We start from the raw sequence: 23,025 nt of genomic DNA, 5'->3' as shown, positions 1-23,025 counted from the left end.
AAATTGAAAACGATTGAATAAATAGTACTTGGCTTTTAGCGCGTATCCTTATATGCCCAGTCACTGGGGCATCCGCGCGTGAGGGTTTCTCAATACTTAAGTTGGCTAAAGCGTCCTCTCCAAAAATTGATCTGGAAATCAGAGTGCACATATTGAATGTCGATGTAAAATACCCTATTGTCACTGACAAACCTTGCATACATATTAGCAGCCATGAATCCACACTGCCCTGAGAGAGCTTTTTCTGGCGTGAGACATTTCATGTTGGTGGATTTGACTAACATTTTCAGATACTCGTGCAAATCAGTCAACGTTGTATTCACCGATACCTTGTTCTCCCATTCGAACTCGACCCACATAGCGCGGAACTCCGTGTCTGTACAGCTCGCTGGCAGAATGTAATCCATTATGTCAATGTGAATCGTATTGAGAACGACCACGTTCGATACGGTGGTGTCGTATACTGAAAATGTAATTAAAAGTTACCCAGAGAGCAAAGATTGTAAATTCAAAATAAAATTATATTTTTACACTAAAACAAAATAAATCACCTAACAATTTGAATCTATGAATATTAGCGCCTGCTTTAAAAATACAAACAATTACATCTAATTGATATCACGAAAGTTATTCGAAAATTGTTTGAAAAAGTGATCAATGTTGCCCCATTTTACGGTATCCCGAATCGAACTACGGATCGACTCTAAAGTTACCTAGGCCACAGTGAGGTAGGATGCCACATTCGATGAATGAACTTTCATGGGCTCTAGGTATGTATCATGGAAGTTTGGTGTTTTGACATAGTATGTTTGATAAACATGCTTTGAAAACCTTGGGCCCGATTTAGATTTGCAATAGCTGACCTAGATCTATCTTTTGACAGAGGAATGCCAACGAAAAAAAATCTTATGCAAAAGTATTTATAAGTATCGTATGGTAAATATCATCGCCAATGTCATGGACGATGATTCCTCTAAAAAAACCCAATTCGTTACAAGAACCAGGGTGATTATTTATGAGAAACGATGAAAAAACACCCAAATAATACCCTAATAAAGATCGTATGATTCAAGAGCCTAACGACCTGTTCAGGGTATCATCCAAACAATATGTGTAGTCGTTTGACTATATGGGTTAAGGTTCGTGTATATTTTTTATTAGGGTAGCTATCTATTTGAAAGAATCACCCGTAATTCCACTCAAGTGATCAAATTGAGAATATTTTCATAATAATATTATACAAATAATACATATGTTCAGTGGTATAAGGTTTCGTCACAATGTTAGTTGGATTAATTAGTTTATCCGGTATTACATGTAGACTTTCATATAAATAGAACCTCATTAAAAATTACTAAAATTTTCATTTATAAACTGTTAGTCGGACAGAAGATGAGCAATAACAAGCGATCGGTGAATGGATACTCATTGTTTGTATTGATCATCGAGTGGCGTAGTTGGGCGTTTCAGCTATTTTCCACGAAATCTTTTGTTTAGAATATCTTTTTCAGCACTTTATTTTAGCTTTATTTTCTTCACGGTTAGGTCCATTCTCTAGCATAATTGAAATAGTCTCAAGGTCTTAAATTTTACAATCTGCCTCTACATACAAATGAACCCCATCAAAATTAGAATACACGTGATCTATCAATGTTCTACTGTGTGTGGAAATTCTTGTAAACTCACTAACCGTTTGCTTGAAATAAAAAAAAACACAGCCAAGCGCCTTAACTTGATTCGAACTTTGATCACTGAGTCAATCAATATTGAAATTACCCGAAATTATATTGGTGGGAGAATTTCGGTGATTTAAGTTTGTGAATCATTTGGCGATTTTTTTAACTTTTAGTTAAAATTTGACAGTTTGAAAGTTATTTTCTCTTGAATGGAAAAATTTAACTGAGAGAGCGAACCATTTCAAAAGTTGACATATGGATAGTTATTTAAAAAAAGTTAGTTAAAATTTGACAGTTTGAAAGTTATTTTCTCTTGAATGGAAAAATTTAACTGAGAGAGCGAACCATTTCAAAAGTTGACATATGGATAGTTATTTAGAATTGACAGCTGCGATGACCACAAGTTGGTAGAGGTGTGAACATTTGTCGATATTTTAAAATTAGTTTTTTTCTTACTACATTAAGTATGACAGTCATAGCCACGAAAAGTAAACATCCACATCATGAAATAACCCAAACAAATCTTAACGCAACACGTTATCGTTTCCATCTTTATCCCTTAATTTTGTATTTTTTTATTCATTTCGTTTATTTGATAGGCACAAATGCGTTAGCTTGGCGGTGCCAAATTCTTTTATTTTTACATTTAGGATATCTTAAAACTAGGAGGTTACAATGATGAAGAAAAAAAGTTTACAGCTATCTTAAGACTAGAAATAAGATTCTATATACAAGAGATGGCCAATAGATTTTTTTATGAAAAAATTTAAAACAAGGGATTAAGTTTGATATACAAGAGGTAATAATATTCTACGAAATATTTTACAGTTATCTTAAATTTAACAATATAGTTTAGTACACAAAAGAGGGAACAAATATTTATGAGAAATTTCACAGACTAGGGATACAGTTCTATTTACAAGATGGAGGACAAGACTTTCAATAAAGAGTAAAAATTACAGCTATCTGAAAACTAGGAATACAGAGTACAAATTTGATTTTTTTAACGAAGACTTATACTTGGTCAAGATATTCAGCTTAATTTTGTATTGAAAAATATTGATAACCTCAATTAGGTATAGGAAATGTTTCCACTTTTTTATTCTGCATCATGGGCAAAATTTTAACTATCAAGCTTGTCCAATTTAACTAGCGCTCTGTCAATTTTAACCATGCTCCAGAATAGGTTTATTTTGCAAATAACTGTTGAAGTGTCAGATTTTAACTAAAAGTTAAAATTTTCACCAAATGGTTCACATCCTAAGCAAACTATGTTTAAATCAACAAAATTCTCCCATTTTTTAAAAAAAATCTAAAAACCGATCGCTCGAACTAGGGGAATGGTATACTACTGCAAAATTTCCCATCTGCATGCCTTTTTTAACTGATATACCCAATTGTTGTCAAGCACTTCGTTTAACCAAACATTGAATTTACTCGATTCTTTGGCGTAAATAGCAACTCCACCAGTATGTCTGGAATGGGATAGACAAAAAAGTATACTGATCAAATGCATCAGCATCAACTATGTGCGTTTCTGATAGAAATACCAACAATGGACGTTTGCTACTAGTTTGTACACACTTAGAAATATTCGCACTATTCGGCAATTTTTTTACCGAACGTTCAACAGCTGAACTTCGGTAATCAGTTCGGTAATTGAACTAATTACAGAGCGTTCGATAATTAAGATTTTTTCGGATCTGTCAAAAACGACCGAATAGTTGTAATTTTACAAATACAAATGTTACCGGACGTTTTCGGTACATTCATTGTTTTGAATTCAACTCAATTATTAAAAAATGGTTCGGATTTAATTATAAAAAATGTATAACTTTTATACTTTTATTGTAGCTTGAATGACACTTCAATCGAAAAATGGAAACCAGCTATTCGATAGTAAAAAGAACCTGGAAGATTTTTAACTGCGAATAATGAAGATCTATGCACCGCAATGCATCGGAATGGCAGCGGTAGCGTATGTATAATGGATTGATTTCAACGGTCGCTATAGCTGGCGTTCCAATGCATTGCGTTTGAGCTAAAGAAATGCTTACCGGAAATTTCCTTAAAAGATTATATTTTATTTACGGGCACGACCACAAAAGAATAAACAAAAAACTTTCTACAAACACTTCATAAAGTTACAAATGGCCGCGATTTGACAGTTAATTTTCAGGAATAACATAATGTACCGAAATTCAGTAATGGAGAGATAATTTTACCTTACGTTCGGTATTTTTATACCGGATACGGGAATAATACGATATTACCGAATGAATTGAATTTTCAATAACAGTTTATGGTAAAACCGTTTGTATATAACAAACTGTTCGGTAAAATTTAACGTATTTTCTGTCAAATAAATCAAGTTAACCGAACATCGGTTATCTCTTGATTTTTACCGAAACTTTCGTCAAAAGAATTACCGAACTGGGAAATCTAATTTGAGTGTGTAGATAATCCAGTTATATTTAATCTTTGTTTTACTCAAAAAATCTATTGAGGAATTCCACGAAGATCCATCCGAAAATCATTAAAATCGGGACCGACCATCTTAGATTCCGATAAAACTTTGCACGTTTCACCGTCATGGAAGACTAAATATTTTCCACAGGTAATAAGATTATTAATGTAGAATACATTTAAGGTTTCAATATAGGGGTCCCGTTTCAAAATATCGGCTGCGGCGCCGCGTCAGATTTTGAACGTTAATAACTTTTATCATACTTAACAGAATGATTTGATTTTTAGGCCAATTTGTTGAAAATTTGTTCCTCTATGCTGTATTAAAATTTGAAGTATGTATAACATGTACTAATAACAAAAAAATGTGTTTTGAAAAATCTTTCGAAAACGACTCGGAAAAGTGAAAATTTTCAGCCCATCCCGCACAGAGCCGTCGTTATGGTAGACCAACCGAACAATAAAATAATGAAAAGTTTATATATAGGTCCACTACATGTTTGTTCGTATGGTTATTCGCATTGGGTTGCTTGACGAGAGCACTTGGTGGGGGAAAGACGGCATATTCCTTTGGTTAGGCCATTAGAAGCCGGACGGAAAGGAAAGGCTCATGCACGGCACGAGAACGAGGGAGAAAGCGATAGTAGTGCATATTAGCGCGATTATATAAATATCTGTCGGTCGGTTTTTCTCATCATTCGTATTCGTCCAAGCACTAGCAAGCAGCCAGTCCACCGAAGAAAAGCAGTCGGCGATGACGACGGCGGAAAAAGTGCCCCAGCTACTGGTGACTCATCGCAACCCGATCAGGAACTGTCGCCCTGCAAGAATTTCGCCCCAACTAAAGGGCAACAGAGTAGGCTATCGTTCCAGCGTCTGGGTCGTGAGATTGTGCAGGACTGCAAAGTCGAGCTACGCTTACAAAGCTCAGTCGTAATGATGCCCCGAGAAGCCAACGATGCCTACTTGGTCGGTTTGTTCGAGAATGCAAAATAGTGCTTTCTAGCTCACCGTGTCCGCGGGGAGTGCGTCTGAATTATGCTCCCGCAATAAAACAATAAACGGTTCTTTACAGGACCAATTAATTGTGTTCTAATAAGAGTTAAACTGAAATTTACATTTTATGGTGTATAACAAATAATTTTCAGAAAGCAATATAAGAAATACGATGTGTGGAAAGAAAGAAAGAGAATTTAAATTATCTTCTCTCGCTCGTTTTCGTGCACTGCTTTTCCATTCCTTTCTGCTGCTACTACCATCATAACTAAAACGAATGTGCGTGTTCCACCATCTCATGGCCAGTGTTGCCACAATTGCATGTCGCTATAACAATTTGAATTATTTTATTGATCCTCTCTAGTATTGATAAAATATAGAACGTGCAAAGTACACTAGTCGCATGCTTTTATTCGAACTTTTTGGCAGCCTCCGTTGATTAACTGCATAAATCGATTTGTTTGTGCAGCTCCTTGCTAGTAGCAAACTAAATAGCCTTTATCAGCGCTAACAAATAACACGAAAGAATTTAAATTTGTGAAAATCTTTTCCTTCCTTCTTTTCAAATCTGCAACATTCTTTGAAAATATTGTTTGAATGTTGTTATTGAAAAACTGAACATGCAAGTTTGCTAGCACTGGCCACTAGATTGAAGGCGATGGAAAGACAGAATTTCGTTTTGGTTATGCTAGTATTGGTAGCCGAACGGAAAGGAAAGGCGCAGGAATGGCACGAAAACGAGCGAGAGAGCGATAGTAGTGCTTTCTCGTATATGAATATTGGTCGTTCGGTTTTTCTCATCATTCGTATTCGTTCAAGCACTAGCAAGCAGCCAGTCCACCGAAGGAAAGCAGTTGGCAATAGCGACGGACGGAAAAAGTGCCCCAGCTACTGGTGACTCATCGGAACTGTCGCCCTGCAAGAATTTCGCCCCAACTAAAGGGCAACAGAGTAGGCTATCGTTCCAGCGTCTGGATCGTGAGATTGTGCAGGACTGCAAAGTCGAGCTACGCTTACAAAGCTCAGTCGTAATGATGCCCCGAGAAGCCAACGATGCCTACTTGGTCGGTTTGTTCGAGAATGCAAAATAGTGCTTTCTAGCTCACCATGTCCGCGGGGAGTGCGTCTGAATTATGCTCCCGCAATAAAACAATAAACGGTTCTTTACAGGACCAATTAATTGTGTTCTAATAAGAGTTAAACTGAAATTTACATTTTATGGTGTATAACAAATAATTTTCAGAAAGCAATATAAGAAATACGATGTGTGGAAAGAAAGAAAGAGAATTTAAATTATCTTCTCTCGCTCGTTTTCGTGCACTGCTTTTCCATTCCTTTCTGCTGCTACTACCATCATAACTAAAACGAATGTGCGTGTTCCCCCACCATCTCATGGCCAGTGTTGCCACAATTGCATGTCGCTATAACAATTTGAATTATTTTATTGATCCTCTCTAGTATTGATAAAATATAGAACATGCAAAGTACACTAGTCGCATGCTTTTATTCGAACTTTTTGGCAGCCTCCGTTGATTAACTGCATAAATCGATTTGTTTGTGCAGCTCCTTGCTAGTAGCAAACTAAATAGCCTTTATCAGCGCTAACAAATAAAACAAAAGAATTTAAATTTGTGAAAATCTTCTCCTTCCTTCTTTTCAAATCTGCAACATTCTTTGAAAATATTGTTGGAATGTTGTTATTGAAAAACTGAACATGCAAGTTTGCTAGCACTGGCCACTAGATTGAAGGCGATGGAAAGACAGAATATTCGTTTTGGTTATGCTAGTATTGGTAGCCGAACGGAAAGGAAAGGCACAGGAATGGCACGAAAACGAGCGGGAGAGCGATAGTAGTGCTTTCTCGTGTTTTCATATATGAATATTGGTCGGTCGGTTTTTCTCATCATTCGTATTCGTTCAAGCACTAGCAAGCAGCCAGTCCACCGGAGGAAAGCAGTTGGCGATGATGACGGTCCGCAAAAGTGCCCCAGCTACTGGTGGCCCATCGCAACCAACTACCGATCAGGAACTGTCGCCATGCTAGTATTTCGCCCCAACTAAAGGGCAACGGAGCAACTAATCCGCTGGCTAACATTCCAGCGTCTGGTTCGTAAGGTTGTGTATTACTTCAAAGTCGAGCTACGCTTACAAAACTCAGCCGTAATGAAGCCACTGATGCCTACTTGGTCGGTTTGTGGGAGTGGGCGTAAATTACAATAAAAGCAACGGTTCTTTTCAGGACCAATCAATTGTGTTCTAGTGAGAGTTAAACTGAAACTTTTATTTTAAGGTGTGTAGCAAATTTTCAACAAGCAACATAATACGTTGGGTGGAAAGAAGTAGCTTGCACACGGAACAAAAATTTAAATTATCCTCTCGCTCGTTTCGTGCACTGCTTTTCCATTCCTTTCTACTGTTATTATCAGTATTACCAAAACGAATGTGTTGTTGCATGTGTTTAAGAGAAACGTTGAAGTCGCATGCTTCTATTCAAGCTTTTTGGCAGCCCCCGTGAACTAACTGCATTAAATGATTTTTTGTGCAGCTCCGTGCTAGTAGCAAACAAAATGGCCCTACCAGTGTCTGATTCGTGAGATTGTGCAGGATTTCAAAGTCGAGCTAAGCTTATAAAGTTCAGCCGTAATGGTACCCGAAGAAGCCAGTCTTGTCGTTTTGTTCGAGGCTACAAAACAGTTCGCCAGGCACGTAACTATCATGCCAAAAATATCCAACGATCCAGCGCATCACCATCAACACCAACGCCGATACCAAAGGTTCTTTTCAGAACCACCATTATTACCATAGAGAATTATTTGAAAATTTCCCATTCAAACGTGATTCTGTTGAATATTATTAGATTTAAATTAACGTCTCGAATTGAAATCACGACGCTCCGGTTATGTGACAGACATTACCCACCCATCTTTTTTATTGTGACCACGACACCCCATTTCAATATTTCTGAATGAACAGAAGGTCGAGTTTGGAAAGTTTGTAACTTTCATTGTACTTAACCAAATTACACAATGTTCGCACTAATGATTCAGAAATATGATCAGGAATCTTCTGTTAGATTTGTAAGTATGTATAATTTACATGAATAAAGAAAAATTGATTTTCAGGAATCAATTATTATCTGTTCTTCCATTGGCCAGTACTACGCGACTTCCTCATGCTAACAATTAATTTCATCGTTAGCCATCTCCCTCACCAAGGCCAACAACGCCAACAAAACCGGTCCTTTTCAGGACCACCATCATTTTTGTAAAGAATAATTTGAAATATTCCTCGCCCAAATCAGCTTTTGTCCGAAAATCCTAATGAGTATCAACATATTTGAAGAACGTGTTCCTTATGTATTCTACATCTCTCCGGTTATGTCGCAGACATTACCCACCCATCTTTTTTGACTCAAGAGCAACTTTTCAAAAGGGCGTAAACGTTTCTACATGCATGAATTTCAAATTTTTTTTGTTCGATTACTATATTTTATACAGCAAAACTATCTAAGAACGAGTTACAGGGAATGAATACTTCTGTCTGTCAAAAATATACACTGAAAAAAATGTTGTGTTATTTTTCAAAAAAACAAAAAATTATAATAAAAATTTAAATGGCGAAAAAACCCATTTTTTAATTTTTTTTTTATTTTGTTACCAAAAACCTAAAGAAAAGAAACATTTTGAATGTGATTGCATGATGGAGAAAAAATCGGTAAAAAAGTTTTTCTAACAATAACTTCGTACATGTTTTTAAATTTCATACTAATTGACATACAAAATTGTAATTTTATTACAGAATATAATTCTAAGCACCATTTAAAAAAAGATTTTTGTTAAATGCATTTAACAAAAATCTTCCAAAATGCGATAGTTTTCGAGATATTTGAAATTTTGCTCCTTCAAAACAATTAATTCGTGTAATTATGCTCTTTTTAAAAGTTATTCGGGTTACCCCATCATAAAATGTGAAAAATTTAATGTTAATCGTTTTAAAAACGTAAAAGCAACTTTTTTAGTGTATTTGGATCATGGAGAAGCTTTCAATAAAAAAGTTTTCCTAACAACAACTTTTGACATATTTTTATAATTCTTACTATTTGCAGTCAAAAATACAAATTTCTTTTTGAATATGATTCTAAACGCCATTCCAAATCGAAATGCTCTTAACAAAAATTTTCTAAAATGTAGCAGTTCTCGAGATATTTTAACTTTTGTTTTAACAACACAATTATTTTGTTTTATTACGACCTTTTCATAAGTTAGTCGCATTTCTCCATCAAAAATAATAGGTTTTTCAAAAGGCCCGTAAACTTTCCTGCAACTTTGTTTTTGACACGAAGGCGATATTGTAAACCATTTGAAAGTTACATGAAAGAAACCAGTGTATTTGCTTTTACGTCTTTAAAACGATTAACATTAAATTTTTCACATTTTATGATGGGGTAACGCGAATAACTTTTAAAAAGAGCATAATTACACGAATTAATTGTTTTGAAGGAGCAAAATTTCAAATATCTCGAAAACTATCGCATTTTGGAAGATTTTTGTTAAATGTATTTTGATTTTAAATGGTGCTTAGAATTATATTCTGTAATAAAATTACAATTTTGTATGTCAATTAGTATGAAATTTAAAAACATGTACGAAGTTATTGTTAGAAAAACTTTTTTACCGATTTTTTCTCCATCATGCAGTCACATTCAAAATGTTTCTTTTCTCTTTAGGTTTTTGGTAACAAAATAAAAAAAATATAAAAATTGGGTTTTTTCGCCATTTAAATTTTTATCATAAATTTTTGTTTTTTTGAAAAATAACACATTTTTTTCAGTGTATATTTTTGACAGACAGAAGTATTCATTCCCTGTAACTCGTTCTTAGATAGTTTTGCTGTATAAAATACAGTAATCGAACAAAAAAATTTTGAAATTCATACACGTAGAAACGTTTACGCCCTTTTGAAAAATTGCTCTTGTATCAAAATATTCCAATTGCCAGAGAATATCATGGAGATTCATACAGTGAACACTAGGGTGACAATGATTTATATGAAAAAAATTCGCAACCTACGCCCCCTAGCGTCGTTCCAAATCATGAAAAAATGACACTGTCCAAATTTGAGCGAAATCGGTTAACCCTAACCCCTCCCCCAAAGAGCTTAAAGTTTGTATGGGATTTTTGGCCAAAATGTATGGGGAAACACTCGCAGTTCACAAAATCGCCGCTAGATGTCGCTGTAAACTTCCGATCACTGACCTAGGAAGGAGTTAAGCTTTTGAAGATATGCTGAACAAGTATGTCGAAGACTGCAAGATAATCCAACCAACCGTTAAAGAGTTATTAACGTTTAAAGTTGGATACTGCTGCTTAACATTCGCAAAGGGCGTACTCCGCTTATCTCATGTATGTGAATCACGAGTGAAGGTGGGACAAAGTTAGGAAAAACTCATATATCTCTGAAACGATGAGAGATAGATAGCTATGATGTTCCACAAAGTTGTAGAGGAATAAAAGGACTTTTTGGTTTCACTAGAAAGTTTCAGGATTTCTCCGCAAGGTGGCGGTAGTGAGCCAAACAATTTAAAGGGAATACTCCTATCTGTATAACGGTAAGAGATGGAGCATTTGAATGTTTTTCAAAGTTGTAGAGTAGCAAAAAATATTTTCTTTTCTCATTTGAATAATACAGAATTCTATCACATGGTGGCGCCAGTGATCAAAATTAATTCAAGGTAATACTCCTATCCATACAATGGCAAGAGATAGTGCAATCTGATGTTATGCGTAGCTATATAGTATTTCAAAGGCTTTCGTGTCTCGTTGTAAAAATAGAATTTAGGCCGCTTAGTGGTGCAAACAGCATAGAGTATGAATGTATTTTAATACACCTTTTGAATGTTTTCTAATCTTTTCGAATTTCTTGTGCAGAGATTCTTTTATTATACATAACATGTTACAAAGTTTTCTTAAGACTGTCATGCTATGATAAAACCTATATTCTTAAATTTCTTCATAATCCCATTTATATTTCTCCTGTTGCATTCATTTATATAGCATTTTTAATTTTTTTTAACTAACTGTTGACTAACTTTAAGAGCGCTCTTGTCTCAGAGATGTCGTGTATAGTACCGCGCGTCAGTGCTCGTTTATTACCTCTCGCAGAAGAAGGGTACACAATGCGCTGTGAATCCAGTTAGACTGGCATTGGTTGCACGATTACAGGGCTGATAATTTGGTGATAGGTGAGAACTACTAGGGTCATTCGAATGCCAATTAGTGACTTTTTCATCAAATTTGGCCTCACTTATAACTTAGAAATAGGCTGCTCGAAATATATTCTGTTTTCTTACGCGGACTACAGGGCTTAAGTACTATATTGTGCTAGAATATTGTCAGCCTGGGATAAATACCTAAGTAGGCTACAATCCAATTCGCGCTGTGCTTCTATTATATTCAGCATCCTCCTTTTTTGCAAATAAGCAAAGCGTGCATGCCAATTGCGCTACCTGCCCACCAGATCACCACATCACCAGATATTAGAATTTTGCTTTTGCAGATCTTCTAGAATGGGTGGATCGTCTCGACAGCTGGGTATTTTATGCGGTTCATCGCGCATGTTGCTCGCTATCGCCGGAGGAATATAGTGTATGTTGTTGTCGTCGGTGGTCGTTGGCCGCCTCAAGGCGTGCCATGTGCTGCGAACCCAATTCAAATGATATTGGTTATACGAGAACAGGACTGATATTTTGGTAGTAGGCAAAGGATACTACGCCCATTTGAAGACCCGATGGTAAATTTTTCGTCGTATCTGATACCACACAAAACTTCCAAACTGAACAATTCAAATCAATACTTTGGAATTGTAGTCCATGTGAGGTCATAGAAATAAGGATTACCATTCCACAGTGGTCCAGAATGTAGATTTAGCAGGAATTTTGAGATTTTTCTAAATCTAAACAACTTAGCCTTAATAAGTCTTTGGAGAAGTTTTCGTAGTTTGTGGGTTTCTTCTTTTTGTTAAGAAAACATTTAGGGTAATTGTACCAAGATCAAAAAAATAACTTTTTAATTATTCCAGCTAGAGTCAAATAATCTTCAACGAAGTTGTAGAACTACAAATCTTGGAAAAGTTTGCTGAAGACATGTGAGCTTTACCTATCATACTTTTCATTTTACAACTTATACTTTTATTTTAAAAGTGAAGGTTAGGGTGTTTCTTAGTGTTTATCAGAAAAACTGTTTTAGTCAAATGACTTTGGCGGTATTGATTTAAAAGTGAAGTAGTCTACAGACAACTTTAAGATTGTTTTAAGGAAAATAACTTGTTTCATGGCAACTATTTATATCTGTTTCGTGGAAACTATTACATCTAATTATTTTTGCTGATGAGTTATGAGCACTTTTTCGCCAACAATAACAATATCACTCATTGGGGCAAACAAATAATAATTCTTTTTCAAGTATAACTAAGGTCATTACTAGAGTTATAATTGAGCAAAAAATAACGAATACGTTATTTTCTAAAAGTTCATAAAGTTGATTACAAAAATTCTATTTTTGATATATTCTTATATCTTTTGAATAATAGAACCTAGCGTTTTAATGTGGGTGGTTCAAATTATTTAAAATCTTAAAATTAACTTTTAAATGGTTCGAGATAGAGCTTCGTAGAAAATAAAATTCTAAAAAAGATGGGTGGGTAATGTCAGAGACATAACCGGAGTGAAGTAGAATACACTTTAGGATGTTAATACGAATGCTACAATTTTGACTATATTCTGATAGGTTATATTAAAACCAGCCATTTCGTTATTTCTAATGGAAATACCGAAATATCGGTACACGTACATCGAAACCTAAAATATTCCAACATATTTATCCTCATATGGTAACCCTGCAAAGAGCATATGAGAGTGAATCAAATCATTTGGCAACAGTAGAGAGTCGTATATACTTGTGCCGTTATTTTTCTATTTCCATTAGAAATACCGAAATAACTTATTTTAATAAAGCCTTTCAGAAATTAGTAAAAATTGCAGCATTCGTATTAACAATTTAAAACGTATGCTACTTCATTTCGGTTTGTCGTTGACATTACCTACCCATCTTTCTAATCTAAAACAGAACAATTGTTTTGAAAACCTAATAATTGCATAACCTAAGACGATTTAAAGCTACACTTTTGTGAAATCTCAACAGAAAACAAAATTACGTGTTAGTCCAACGAGCTTTCTGTCCCGTTGTTGTTGTGAATCATTAAAATTTTGAACATTTTTCAAAGGAAAATGTTTTTGCTTGGCAATAGTGTGATATTGAAATACAAAAATGGTCACGTCATTTCATGATTAGAATCATCAGTGCCTGGCGGCAATCATGGTATCTATTACCTACCATACAAGAATGTGCTGATATGAAACGCAGCAGCTGCTACGCTTACAACGTCAGAACACAAACTAACGAATTTTTCTTGTGTGCTCTCTTTTTATACCCGTCACAGTTCTTTCGATGAAAAAGAGGCAGTCCCAGCAACGCTTGCTTTTTGAGCGAATTGTACCAACCAATCATGGATCAGATAACTACTACTTTCATAAAATCCATTATTTCCGCTATTTTTAGTAATTGTACATACTACCGAATTGGATACAAAATTGTTGTACATATTTCCAATCAGATAGCGTAATAATATTATTTTTTCATTCAGTACAAATGCAGATATTCACGTTTAAAAAGTCGGGTAAAATTCTGGCAGAAAATTTTGAAACGGGGCCCCTATATTGAAACGTTAGAAGTATTCTACTTCAAAACTTGGTCGAAGACACTGGAACTCTATGTCGTGTATTTTCCATTTTACAAGAAATTTACCAAAAAATAGAATGTTTCTTAACAAATGGTTTTCTTTATATAACTTATGCAGTTTTAATTTTTCATAAGGATCACGTAAGAAAAACTTTCAGATATTTTGAAGGAGAGCATTTTGTCTCAATGTATCGAACCTCTAGCATCTCTCGTTAGAAAGTTATATATACTTTTTACTAGAAATAAACTCTTTTATGAGTAAATATTGCAACACGTAAAAAATATTGTATTTGCCATTTTTTGCGATCTATACTAAAAGGAAGCTATATCACATGACAATAATGGTATTAAATGTTAAGTATCCTAATCGAAGATAATGCTATATGAAAAAGCTATATTTTTTTATAAAAAAGTTCTCATACCTTTCAAACGACAAATTTTTCGTAGTTGGAGCTCTAAAAAAATTATGCACCTTAAAATAATCTTTTACCCCTGTCCACAGGGTACTTTAGTGTAAAATGAAAACTTTTTATAGAAATAAAACCGTTTTTAAGGAACACCTTACAACTTACATTTGGATTTGTCGGGCAATGGAAAGTATAAAAGCTAGAGCTTGCGTGTTTTCAGCAAATTGGGCTAAAATGTGTTGTTCTACAACTTCATCGATAATAGTCAAGCTCTATCTCGAACCGTTAAAAAGTTTCATTTTAAATATTGCTAAAGTTAGAACCACCCTAACATATTGTAAGGCTAAATCATTCAACTTTAGCAAAAAGGTAAAATTCCTGCTAAATTTACATTCTGGAGCCCTGTCCATTCTAAAGTACTAAGTAACTCAACAGTGACATTATTTCTAGGACCCCAAAGTAAGCCAATAAAAGTGTACTTTTTCGAAAATTGTACCGCGGCGGAACCCATTATACTATGAAGTGCTGTTCCGTTTTTGTCGTGGCTAACGACTTATCATTCAATATACGGGCCCTTTTCAAAATTTCGAGATGAAAGTCGTGTAAGGTTTGGAACGCTCATATCTTTTCATATCATACTGCATGGAATTAATCAATTTTTGGAATTTGTCGAAAATAAGTTCAACAATGTTGTATAAAATTTTGAGGTATGTATGACATGCATTAATAACGAAAACCTGTTTTGAAAAATCTTTCGAAAAAAACTACTTGGAAATAGGGAAAAGTTTCAGCTCATCTCGGTCAGAGCCTTCAATATGATGCACCAACCGGACACTGAAATGATGAGAAATTTTAAATGTAGGTTCGCTACAGTTTTATTTCATTTTTTTGTGTAGAGCGTACAGGGTTCTCCAAGGGCTGTACAACACCGGGAAAAAATATGTGTGAACTGTACACGGCTGGTGCATGAATCAATTTGTGTCGTTACCTACTACTAGCAGAGGAAATTATTTTCATTTCTGATAGTTAGAGAGTAGCATGCACGACGAAAAACCGGATTTTAAACACCCGCCCGTAACCAGTTCGTGATTCTTTACTGCTAACTTCATGCACCGAGCCGAAAAAACGGATTTTACAACACCCAACTAAACCAGTTCGTGATTGGTTACCGCTAATTTCGTGCACCGAACCACACATCTTGAACAAAATAATTGTAATTTTAGTCGGTTTCTATTAGTCGACCTAGTTGAATAACCGGAGACTACATTTCAACATTTTTCCTGCATTCGTGACCGTTTTTCCTAATAAATCGCTGTTTTAGGCTTTTAAAATTGTATTAAAAAATTCTCATCTACAAAACAAACATAAAAAAGGAATTGTTAAGGTATGAGAAAAATTAATTACGATCAATTTAAAAAAAATAAAGACAATCGGTAGAGTGGTATTTCAGGAATCGTAATCACGGGAAAACCATTTTTTTCAATCGGTATTTCGAGATAATCGAGTTTAAAATTACCACTGCGCTTGGTAGACGAAGCACGCTTGGAAGCGCTGTAACTTTCGATCTATTTCTCGGATCTCTATAAAATTTGGAAAAAATATTCTCAAGGAGTTGTACTTTCAGATAAAGTAATAGAAAATTCGATTTTTCGAAAAATAAAAAAAGGTATGTAACCCCTTAAGCTTCATACACACAGTATATATGCGTCCGTATTCCAATTTTAATAACGAGACACGAAGGCCTTTGAAATACTGTATAACTTCGCAGAACATCAGATTGCACTAGCTCTTACCGTTGTATGGATAGGAGTATTACCTTGAATTAATTTTGATCACTGGCGCCACCATGTGGTAGAATTCTGCATATTTCAAATGAGAAAAGAAAATATTTTTTGCTTCTCTACAACTTTGTAGAACATCCAAATGCTCTATCTCTTACCGTTGTGCAGATAGGAGTATTCCCTTTAAATTGCTTGGCTCACTACCGCCACCTTGCGGAGAAATCCTGAAACTTTCTAGTGAAACCAAAAAGTCCTTTTATTCCTCTACAACTTTGTGGAACATTATAACTTTCTATCTCTTATCGTTTCAGAGATATATGAGTTTTTCCTAACTTTGTCCCACCTTCACTCGTGGTTCACATACATGAGAGAAGCGGAGTACGCCCTTTGCGAATGTTAAGCAGCAGTATCCAACTTTAAACGTTAATAACTCTTTAACGGTTGGTTGGATTGTCTTGCAGTCTTCGACAAACTTGTTCAGCATATCTTCAAAAGCTTAACTCCTTCCTAGGTCAGTGATTGGAAGTTTACAGCGACCTCTAGCGGCGATTTTGTGAACAGCGAGTGTTTCCCCATACATTTTGGCCAAAAATCCCATACAAACTTTAAGCTCTTTGGGGGAGGGGTTAGAGTTAACCGATTTCGCTCAAATTTGGACAGAGTATTTTTTTCATGATTTGGAACGACGCTAGGGGGTGTAGATTAGTAATTTCAAAAAATGGTCGTTTTATTGTCACCTCATTAACCAGGTTTCACATAATGCGAAAGCATCACATTTTAAACTGTTTAGTAAGAATTTGAAGGAATCTATTTTCGGGAGGATACTTCTGCAATTCCACTGTAGGACAGTGATCGAATCAGTGACCTCGTTTGATGACTTAGCCATCGAAGGATACGATCGCTGCAAGGAGGGGCCATTTAGCAGTCAACTGTTTCAAAAATGTTTGCACCATAGGGAGAAAATGTATCAGAATGCTTTTAAGAGGATCAGTAACATTGAAAGCTGTAAAAATTAAGTCCACTCTGTCAGAAAATTTCATTAGTCCGCTACTGGACTGAGTATCTGTTTGAAAAAAGGGAACACTTGGGGTTTTTGGTGTCCCTGGAAGTGGTGGATACTCCTTGTTAGAATTAAAATTTCCAAGTCCTGGAGCAACTTGCTTCGGCTTTAGTGCTTCACTTCCATTGGATTTATTGATTGTAGTTGGCGCACTCTGAGTGGACGACACCTTGGCACCCTTACGAGGCAATCTAGCGGAGGCTAGATTTCTCCTCTTCCTGGACTCCCCTGAGTTAACCAAAGATGTTCCCTCTTGTGGGTCGTCAGATTCTTGCTCAACGCCAGCCAAAAGAGCAAAGGAATTTTCGGAAGGGACAGATGGCGAAGCATTCTTAAGAATTTCTGCATAAGAGCGCTTCGAGCGTTCCTTAAGGGAGCGCTTAATTTTATCCCCGCGCTGTTTGTACGAGGAGCATGATTTAAGATCGTGCGGAAGGCCCCCGCAGTAAATACACTTTTCAGTTTCTCCACCGCAAGAGTCATCCTCATGTTCTCCCTCGCATTTGCCGCACCTTTTCTTATTGCCACAATAGGTGGCTGTGTGGCCCAGCTGCTTGCAATTGCTGCAGTTCATTACCCGCGGTACAAACAGGCGAACAGGTAGACGAACTTTATCCAGGAGGAGATAGTTGGGGAGGGAAGACCCGGAGAAAGTCACTCGAAGCGAGTGTGACAATGAATAAGTTGTCTTATTATTCTCAGTTTTTGCGGAATACAATTGCTTGCATTCCAGAGTCTTCACATGTTCAAGTGAGGGGTCCTTAAAGCAACCAACTCCGTACTTCAACACGTCTTCGCACTTCAAACCCGGCTCGGCGACGACCCCGTCGATCTCCACTGCTAAACAAGGTATGTACGCTTTAAATTGCTTTGTAAAACGCTCGCTGCGTGCAATCTGGTTTGCCTGGTCGAGGTCATTCACTAATATGCGTATCTTATTAGCTCTAACACGTGTTATCTGAGCTACGGCCGGGTAGTTAGCAGTCAGCTCCCGTGAGATTTCTAAAATATTACGCGATTTCGTGATGGGCCGGAAATAGACCACCCAGGGCCCAATTGAACTGGGTGGGTATGTTTTAATACGAGGAGGACTGGGGGAATCAGAGGAGCGAGTGATTTCGGGTTTATCCGGTAAATCCACGGGAACATCATACCCATCCAACGCTACTTCGCCCTCGGCCATTTAGGCACGAGGATAGCACGTGGTGTAAACGAGAGATGAAACTTATATTCAGGGGAAAGGGATCTAAGAAGTAGTGACCGATCGGGGGAAAGGGAAATGAAAAAAAAGATACTTAGCTTATTTAGCGGCTTGTCCGGTTATTCCAATATTCACTTCACCAATCTAGGCAAAAATGTGATGCTTTCGCATTATGTGAAACCTGGTTAATGAGGTGATAATAAAACGACCATTTTTGAAATCACTAATCTACACCCCCTAGCGTCCTTCCAAATCATGAAAAAATAACACTGTCCAAATTTGAGCGAAATCGCTTAACTCTAACCCCTCCCCCAAAGAGCTTAAAGTTTGTATGGGATTTTTGGCCAAAATGTATGGGGAAACACGCTGTTCACAAAATCGCCGCTAGAGGTCGCTGTAAACTTCCGATCACTGACCTAGGAAGGAGTTAAGCTTTTGAAGATATGCTGAACAAGTTTGTCGAAGACTGCAAGACAATACACATATATATACAGGGTGTTTGGTTCATGGTTAAGAATCTCTCGGGGGGTGATAGATTGCCATATTTGGAGGAAAAAATTGTTCTACACATACCATCAAATCTCAACCGTTACAGAGTTATTGAACTTTTTGTGTAAAAAACTTATTTGTCTTAAAATACCTCTAACTTTAAAAGTATACTTTGTATTTTAAATATTTCAGTTCCATTCGAAAGGTGAGAAAATTTCCTATTGAATGGTGTTCTCATATCTTTTAAGTAATTAGTTTTAATTACCTTTTAGCTGTAAAGTAGTTAAAAGCTAGTGTTTTTGAGGAGGTTTTTGCTAATTTTCTCGAAATAATGAAGTATGATTATAGCAATATCCATTATCCAAAAGTTGGGTTTTAGGACGATTCATAATTTGTTTTTGGACGTCATATTTCTATCTCTTCTCATTTCTTTGTAATTTCATTACTATACTTTTCCTGTAACCGACTTGCAAGTGCTTAAAAGACTCTAATCTAAAAAATATGCTTTATATCGTTATTTATACGATTTTATTGGAAAGCTGAGAAAATGTCCTATCAGTGTATGTACAAATATCTTTTAGTTAAGTGTACTAAATGATTTTTTACTAACGAAATAACTCAAAATTTGTGTTTTTTGGAGAGTTTTTTAATTATTCTAATTATTAATCAACAAAATTTATCGTTACTATTGTTCATTTGATGCCCCTTAATGTTCTCTATAGCTTTTTATTTGACACTTTGTCTATATCTCTTTTCATTTTGCTGCTATTTAATAGTTAACACAGCATGAGCTCGCCACAAATGTAGTGGGTTCGAAATCGTTATTTTTCCATATGAATCGATGTGATAAAAACGATTTTGCGTCGAAACCAAAAGAGATAATTGAATGGCGTCAAAGAAAGAACTGTAGAACTTGCTGAGATGCATTATTTCCATGATAATAATGGTGATGTTTATTATTTACTATTTTAAGAAAATTAACGAAAATGCTAATAATAGAACTAACTTTAAACTAATTTACTTTTAAAAGAATACTAAATTCACTTAACTGAAAGGTATTACTACATTTTTCACTGTAAAATTTTCCTGGCTTTCGAATAAAAAGAAAAACAGTACAATAAGTGCCATAATTTTTCATTTAGAGCTGGTACTAGTGAAAATGAGATAAAAATATCAAAGTTGAATAACCCAAAATCATGAAAATAAGAAAAGGTAAGTGTATCATGTCAAAGAACGAATTAAGCAGCTCATCAAGACTAACAATCTGAATTATTAAAATGATGAGGTTAACTATAAGGATTTTCAAGAAATTAACGAAAAATCGTTCACAATTGTTTAATTTTCAATAAATTACTTTGAAAAGGCTACTTAAACTAATTAGCTGAAACATGCAAGGGCATCACTCAATGCGAAATTTTCTCACCTTTCGAATGGAACTAAAATATTTAAAATACAAAGTATACTTTTAAAGTTAGAGGTATTTTGAGACAAATAAGTTTTTACACAAAAAGTTCAATAACTCTGTAACGGTTGAGATTTGATGGTATGTGTAGAACAATTTTTTCTCCAAATATGGCAGTCTATCACCCCCCGAGAGATTCTTAACCATGAACCAAACACCCTGTATATATATATATATATATATATATATATATATATATATATATATATATATATATATATATATATATATATATATATATATATATATATATATATATATATATATATATATATATATATATATATATATATATATATATATATATATATATATATATATATATATATATATATATATATATATATATATATATATATATATATATATATATATATATATATATATATATATATATATATATATATATATATATATATATATATATATATATATATATATATATATATATATATATATATATATATATATATATATATATATATATATATATTGATTTACTCTATGTACAGCACAAGAAAACGATCGGCTTCGATCGAGAGCTCAGACGATTGTCATCATATTTGGGTCTATCAAAATATTAAGAAAGTTCAGCCGTTGACATTTTCAAGGACGTAATGATTCTTTGTCTTATACAAAACTATCTAAAAATGGACTGGGGAGTACACATGCCCCGCCCCTCTCTTCTTTTAATTTTCTGACTACGTCTATGATATTCAGAAATTCATTCTGAACATTTCATTCAAAGGTACTAAGTCTCTGCGATGAATATATTCTCATTCATTTAAGTTTTTAATGTCGATGTCGGTGGTGCACCGGCAGTATTGGAAAAAGTAATCAATTTCTACATTTGGGTTTTACCATAAGTTTTAAAATCGTTATAACTATTTTTTGAAAACTCGTAACTAGTTACGGTCTTCGACAAAGTTGTTAACCAAGGTTTGAACTATAGTTTTATAAAGCTGGTTCTTTATATTGAGTGAAATAGCGATCATTATTAACGTAAATGCAAAATAATTGATTTCCCCATATAAAATCCCATGTAAACTTTGACCGCAATGCGCAAACCCTGGAAGCAACCAATCGCTACCAAATTTTGCACAGGCATTTGGGACCACAAAAAGAAACTCAAAAAGTGCTGTGCCCGCTAGTTTAAATCATTTTGAAGTTTTCCCATACAACCGCGAGCCACTCTACTCCTCACTATGAGCTTAGGGGAAAGTGAGGCAATATGAGCACCCTAAGGTTGAAGGCAAATATATCTGCATCAAAACATACAAATAATCCCAAATTGCACTTTATTGGTAGAATACAACATATTCTTCTCATGCAGTTATTAAACTGTGCTTCAAAATCTTTGAAAATAATCGTTGTTTGTAATGATAGATTTTTTGGCTTGGTAAAGCCCTTGTGGGGCAATATTAAGGGGCAATATGATCATGTCGCAAAAATGGCATTTTATCACAGAATTTAAAATTTATTTCACTTATACTTATCATATTTTCCATTTATTTACTGACATTTAGTTGGCAATGAAATTCATCTTATAGTTTTTTAACAGTATTTTCGGAACTGTGTGATACAAATGTCCATTTTGTTTTAATAATAACTTTGCGAGCAATTTTCTCGAGCAAAATATTATTTATCGTTCGCAGTAACTTCAGGTGTAAAACGTTTACATAGGGATAACTTTACGCGATTTAATACATAAACTCATATGAGATTACGTGGTGCTCGTTTTGCCCCATACTATAAAGCCATTTTCGCTGATTTTTTGTGGAAACTATAAAGTCTTGTTAAATTATTCTTATGTTTGAAATAGCTAGATAGACGTTAAATAACACGGAGATGCATGCATTTTTCAATTACCGCGCACATACGTCATGCGAATGCTTATTTCATATAGCTTGAATCTTATAACATTTTCAGTTCTTTGACATCCCGTCAGATTTTTATATTTTTTGTTATTAAATATTTGTTTTACGTTACAATTGAAGTATTACATCATCTGATAATGAATGACGGAGCATTCGTGCAAACAAAAAAGTCGAAAGTTGTTCATAGATTCTTTGAAAACGGGGGTGCTCAACTCGCCCCACATGGCGTTATTGCCTCACTTTCCCCTATGTAAAAAAACAGGCAGAAAATAATCTCCATTCGTTTCGCGCTTCGAGTACTGTCCGGTCGATTTATTTCATCTCGACGCTTCCCACATTGGTTACCCCGACAAAAAATCACGATTTGTAAAAATCAAAATGTCCAACCCCGGTGAATTAGAAAAAGCAAATCAGGCGGCAGCAGCAAGTGTCGCCGTCAAACTTCCGGATTTTTGGAAAAATGATCCGGTGATGTGGTTCGCTCAGGCGGAACCACAGTTCGCCCTTGCCAACATAGTTCGCGACCAGGGATGTTATGCACCTCAGAGCAAATAAAGAGAAGAATAACAAACGCTCTTTGCACTTTTCATGCGAACCACCGCTCTTCTCTTTCACAATAAATCTCTTCACTCCGATGCGTGTTGCTCCCACACGTGTAGTCTACTCCATGGCTGCACGCCACAAAGAGTAGAAATAAAGAGGCTCTTTAGTGTGTATCTTGGTCCCACGCGCACGTAAGTAGAGAAGGCAACCAGAAAACATTTTTAAAACGTTCTTCCGATCAAACTTTATCTGAATTGTAGTTTGATTCGCCT

At 35.2% G+C, this 23,025-nt stretch overlaps 1 protein-coding gene across 2 annotated transcripts in view; it reads right to left on the bottom strand.

Moving 5' to 3' along the window:
• LOC131677979 (coatomer subunit beta) overlaps positions 1 to 23,025 on the bottom strand; it is a 35,517-nt gene that overhangs the window by 595 nt on the left and 11,897 nt on the right. For both annotated transcript variants that reach the window (XM_058958087.1, XM_058958089.1), the window contains exons 5-6: positions 193 to 463; positions 29 to 131 (exon numbers count right to left, since the gene is read on the bottom strand). In XM_058958087.1, coding sequence (XP_058814070.1) covers positions 29 to 131; positions 193 to 463 — 374 coding nt within the window. The remainder of the gene's footprint in view (positions 1 to 28; positions 132 to 192; positions 464 to 23,025) is intronic.

Source organism: Topomyia yanbarensis, chromosome 1 (genome assembly GCF_030247195.1).
Source record: "Topomyia yanbarensis strain Yona2022 chromosome 1, ASM3024719v1, whole genome shotgun sequence".
In the NCBI taxonomy this organism is placed as follows: Eukaryota; Metazoa; Arthropoda; class Insecta; order Diptera; family Culicidae; genus Topomyia; species Topomyia yanbarensis.
The sequence above is the reverse complement of the archived record's forward strand: the minus strand, read 5'-3'. Positions and strand labels throughout refer to the sequence as shown.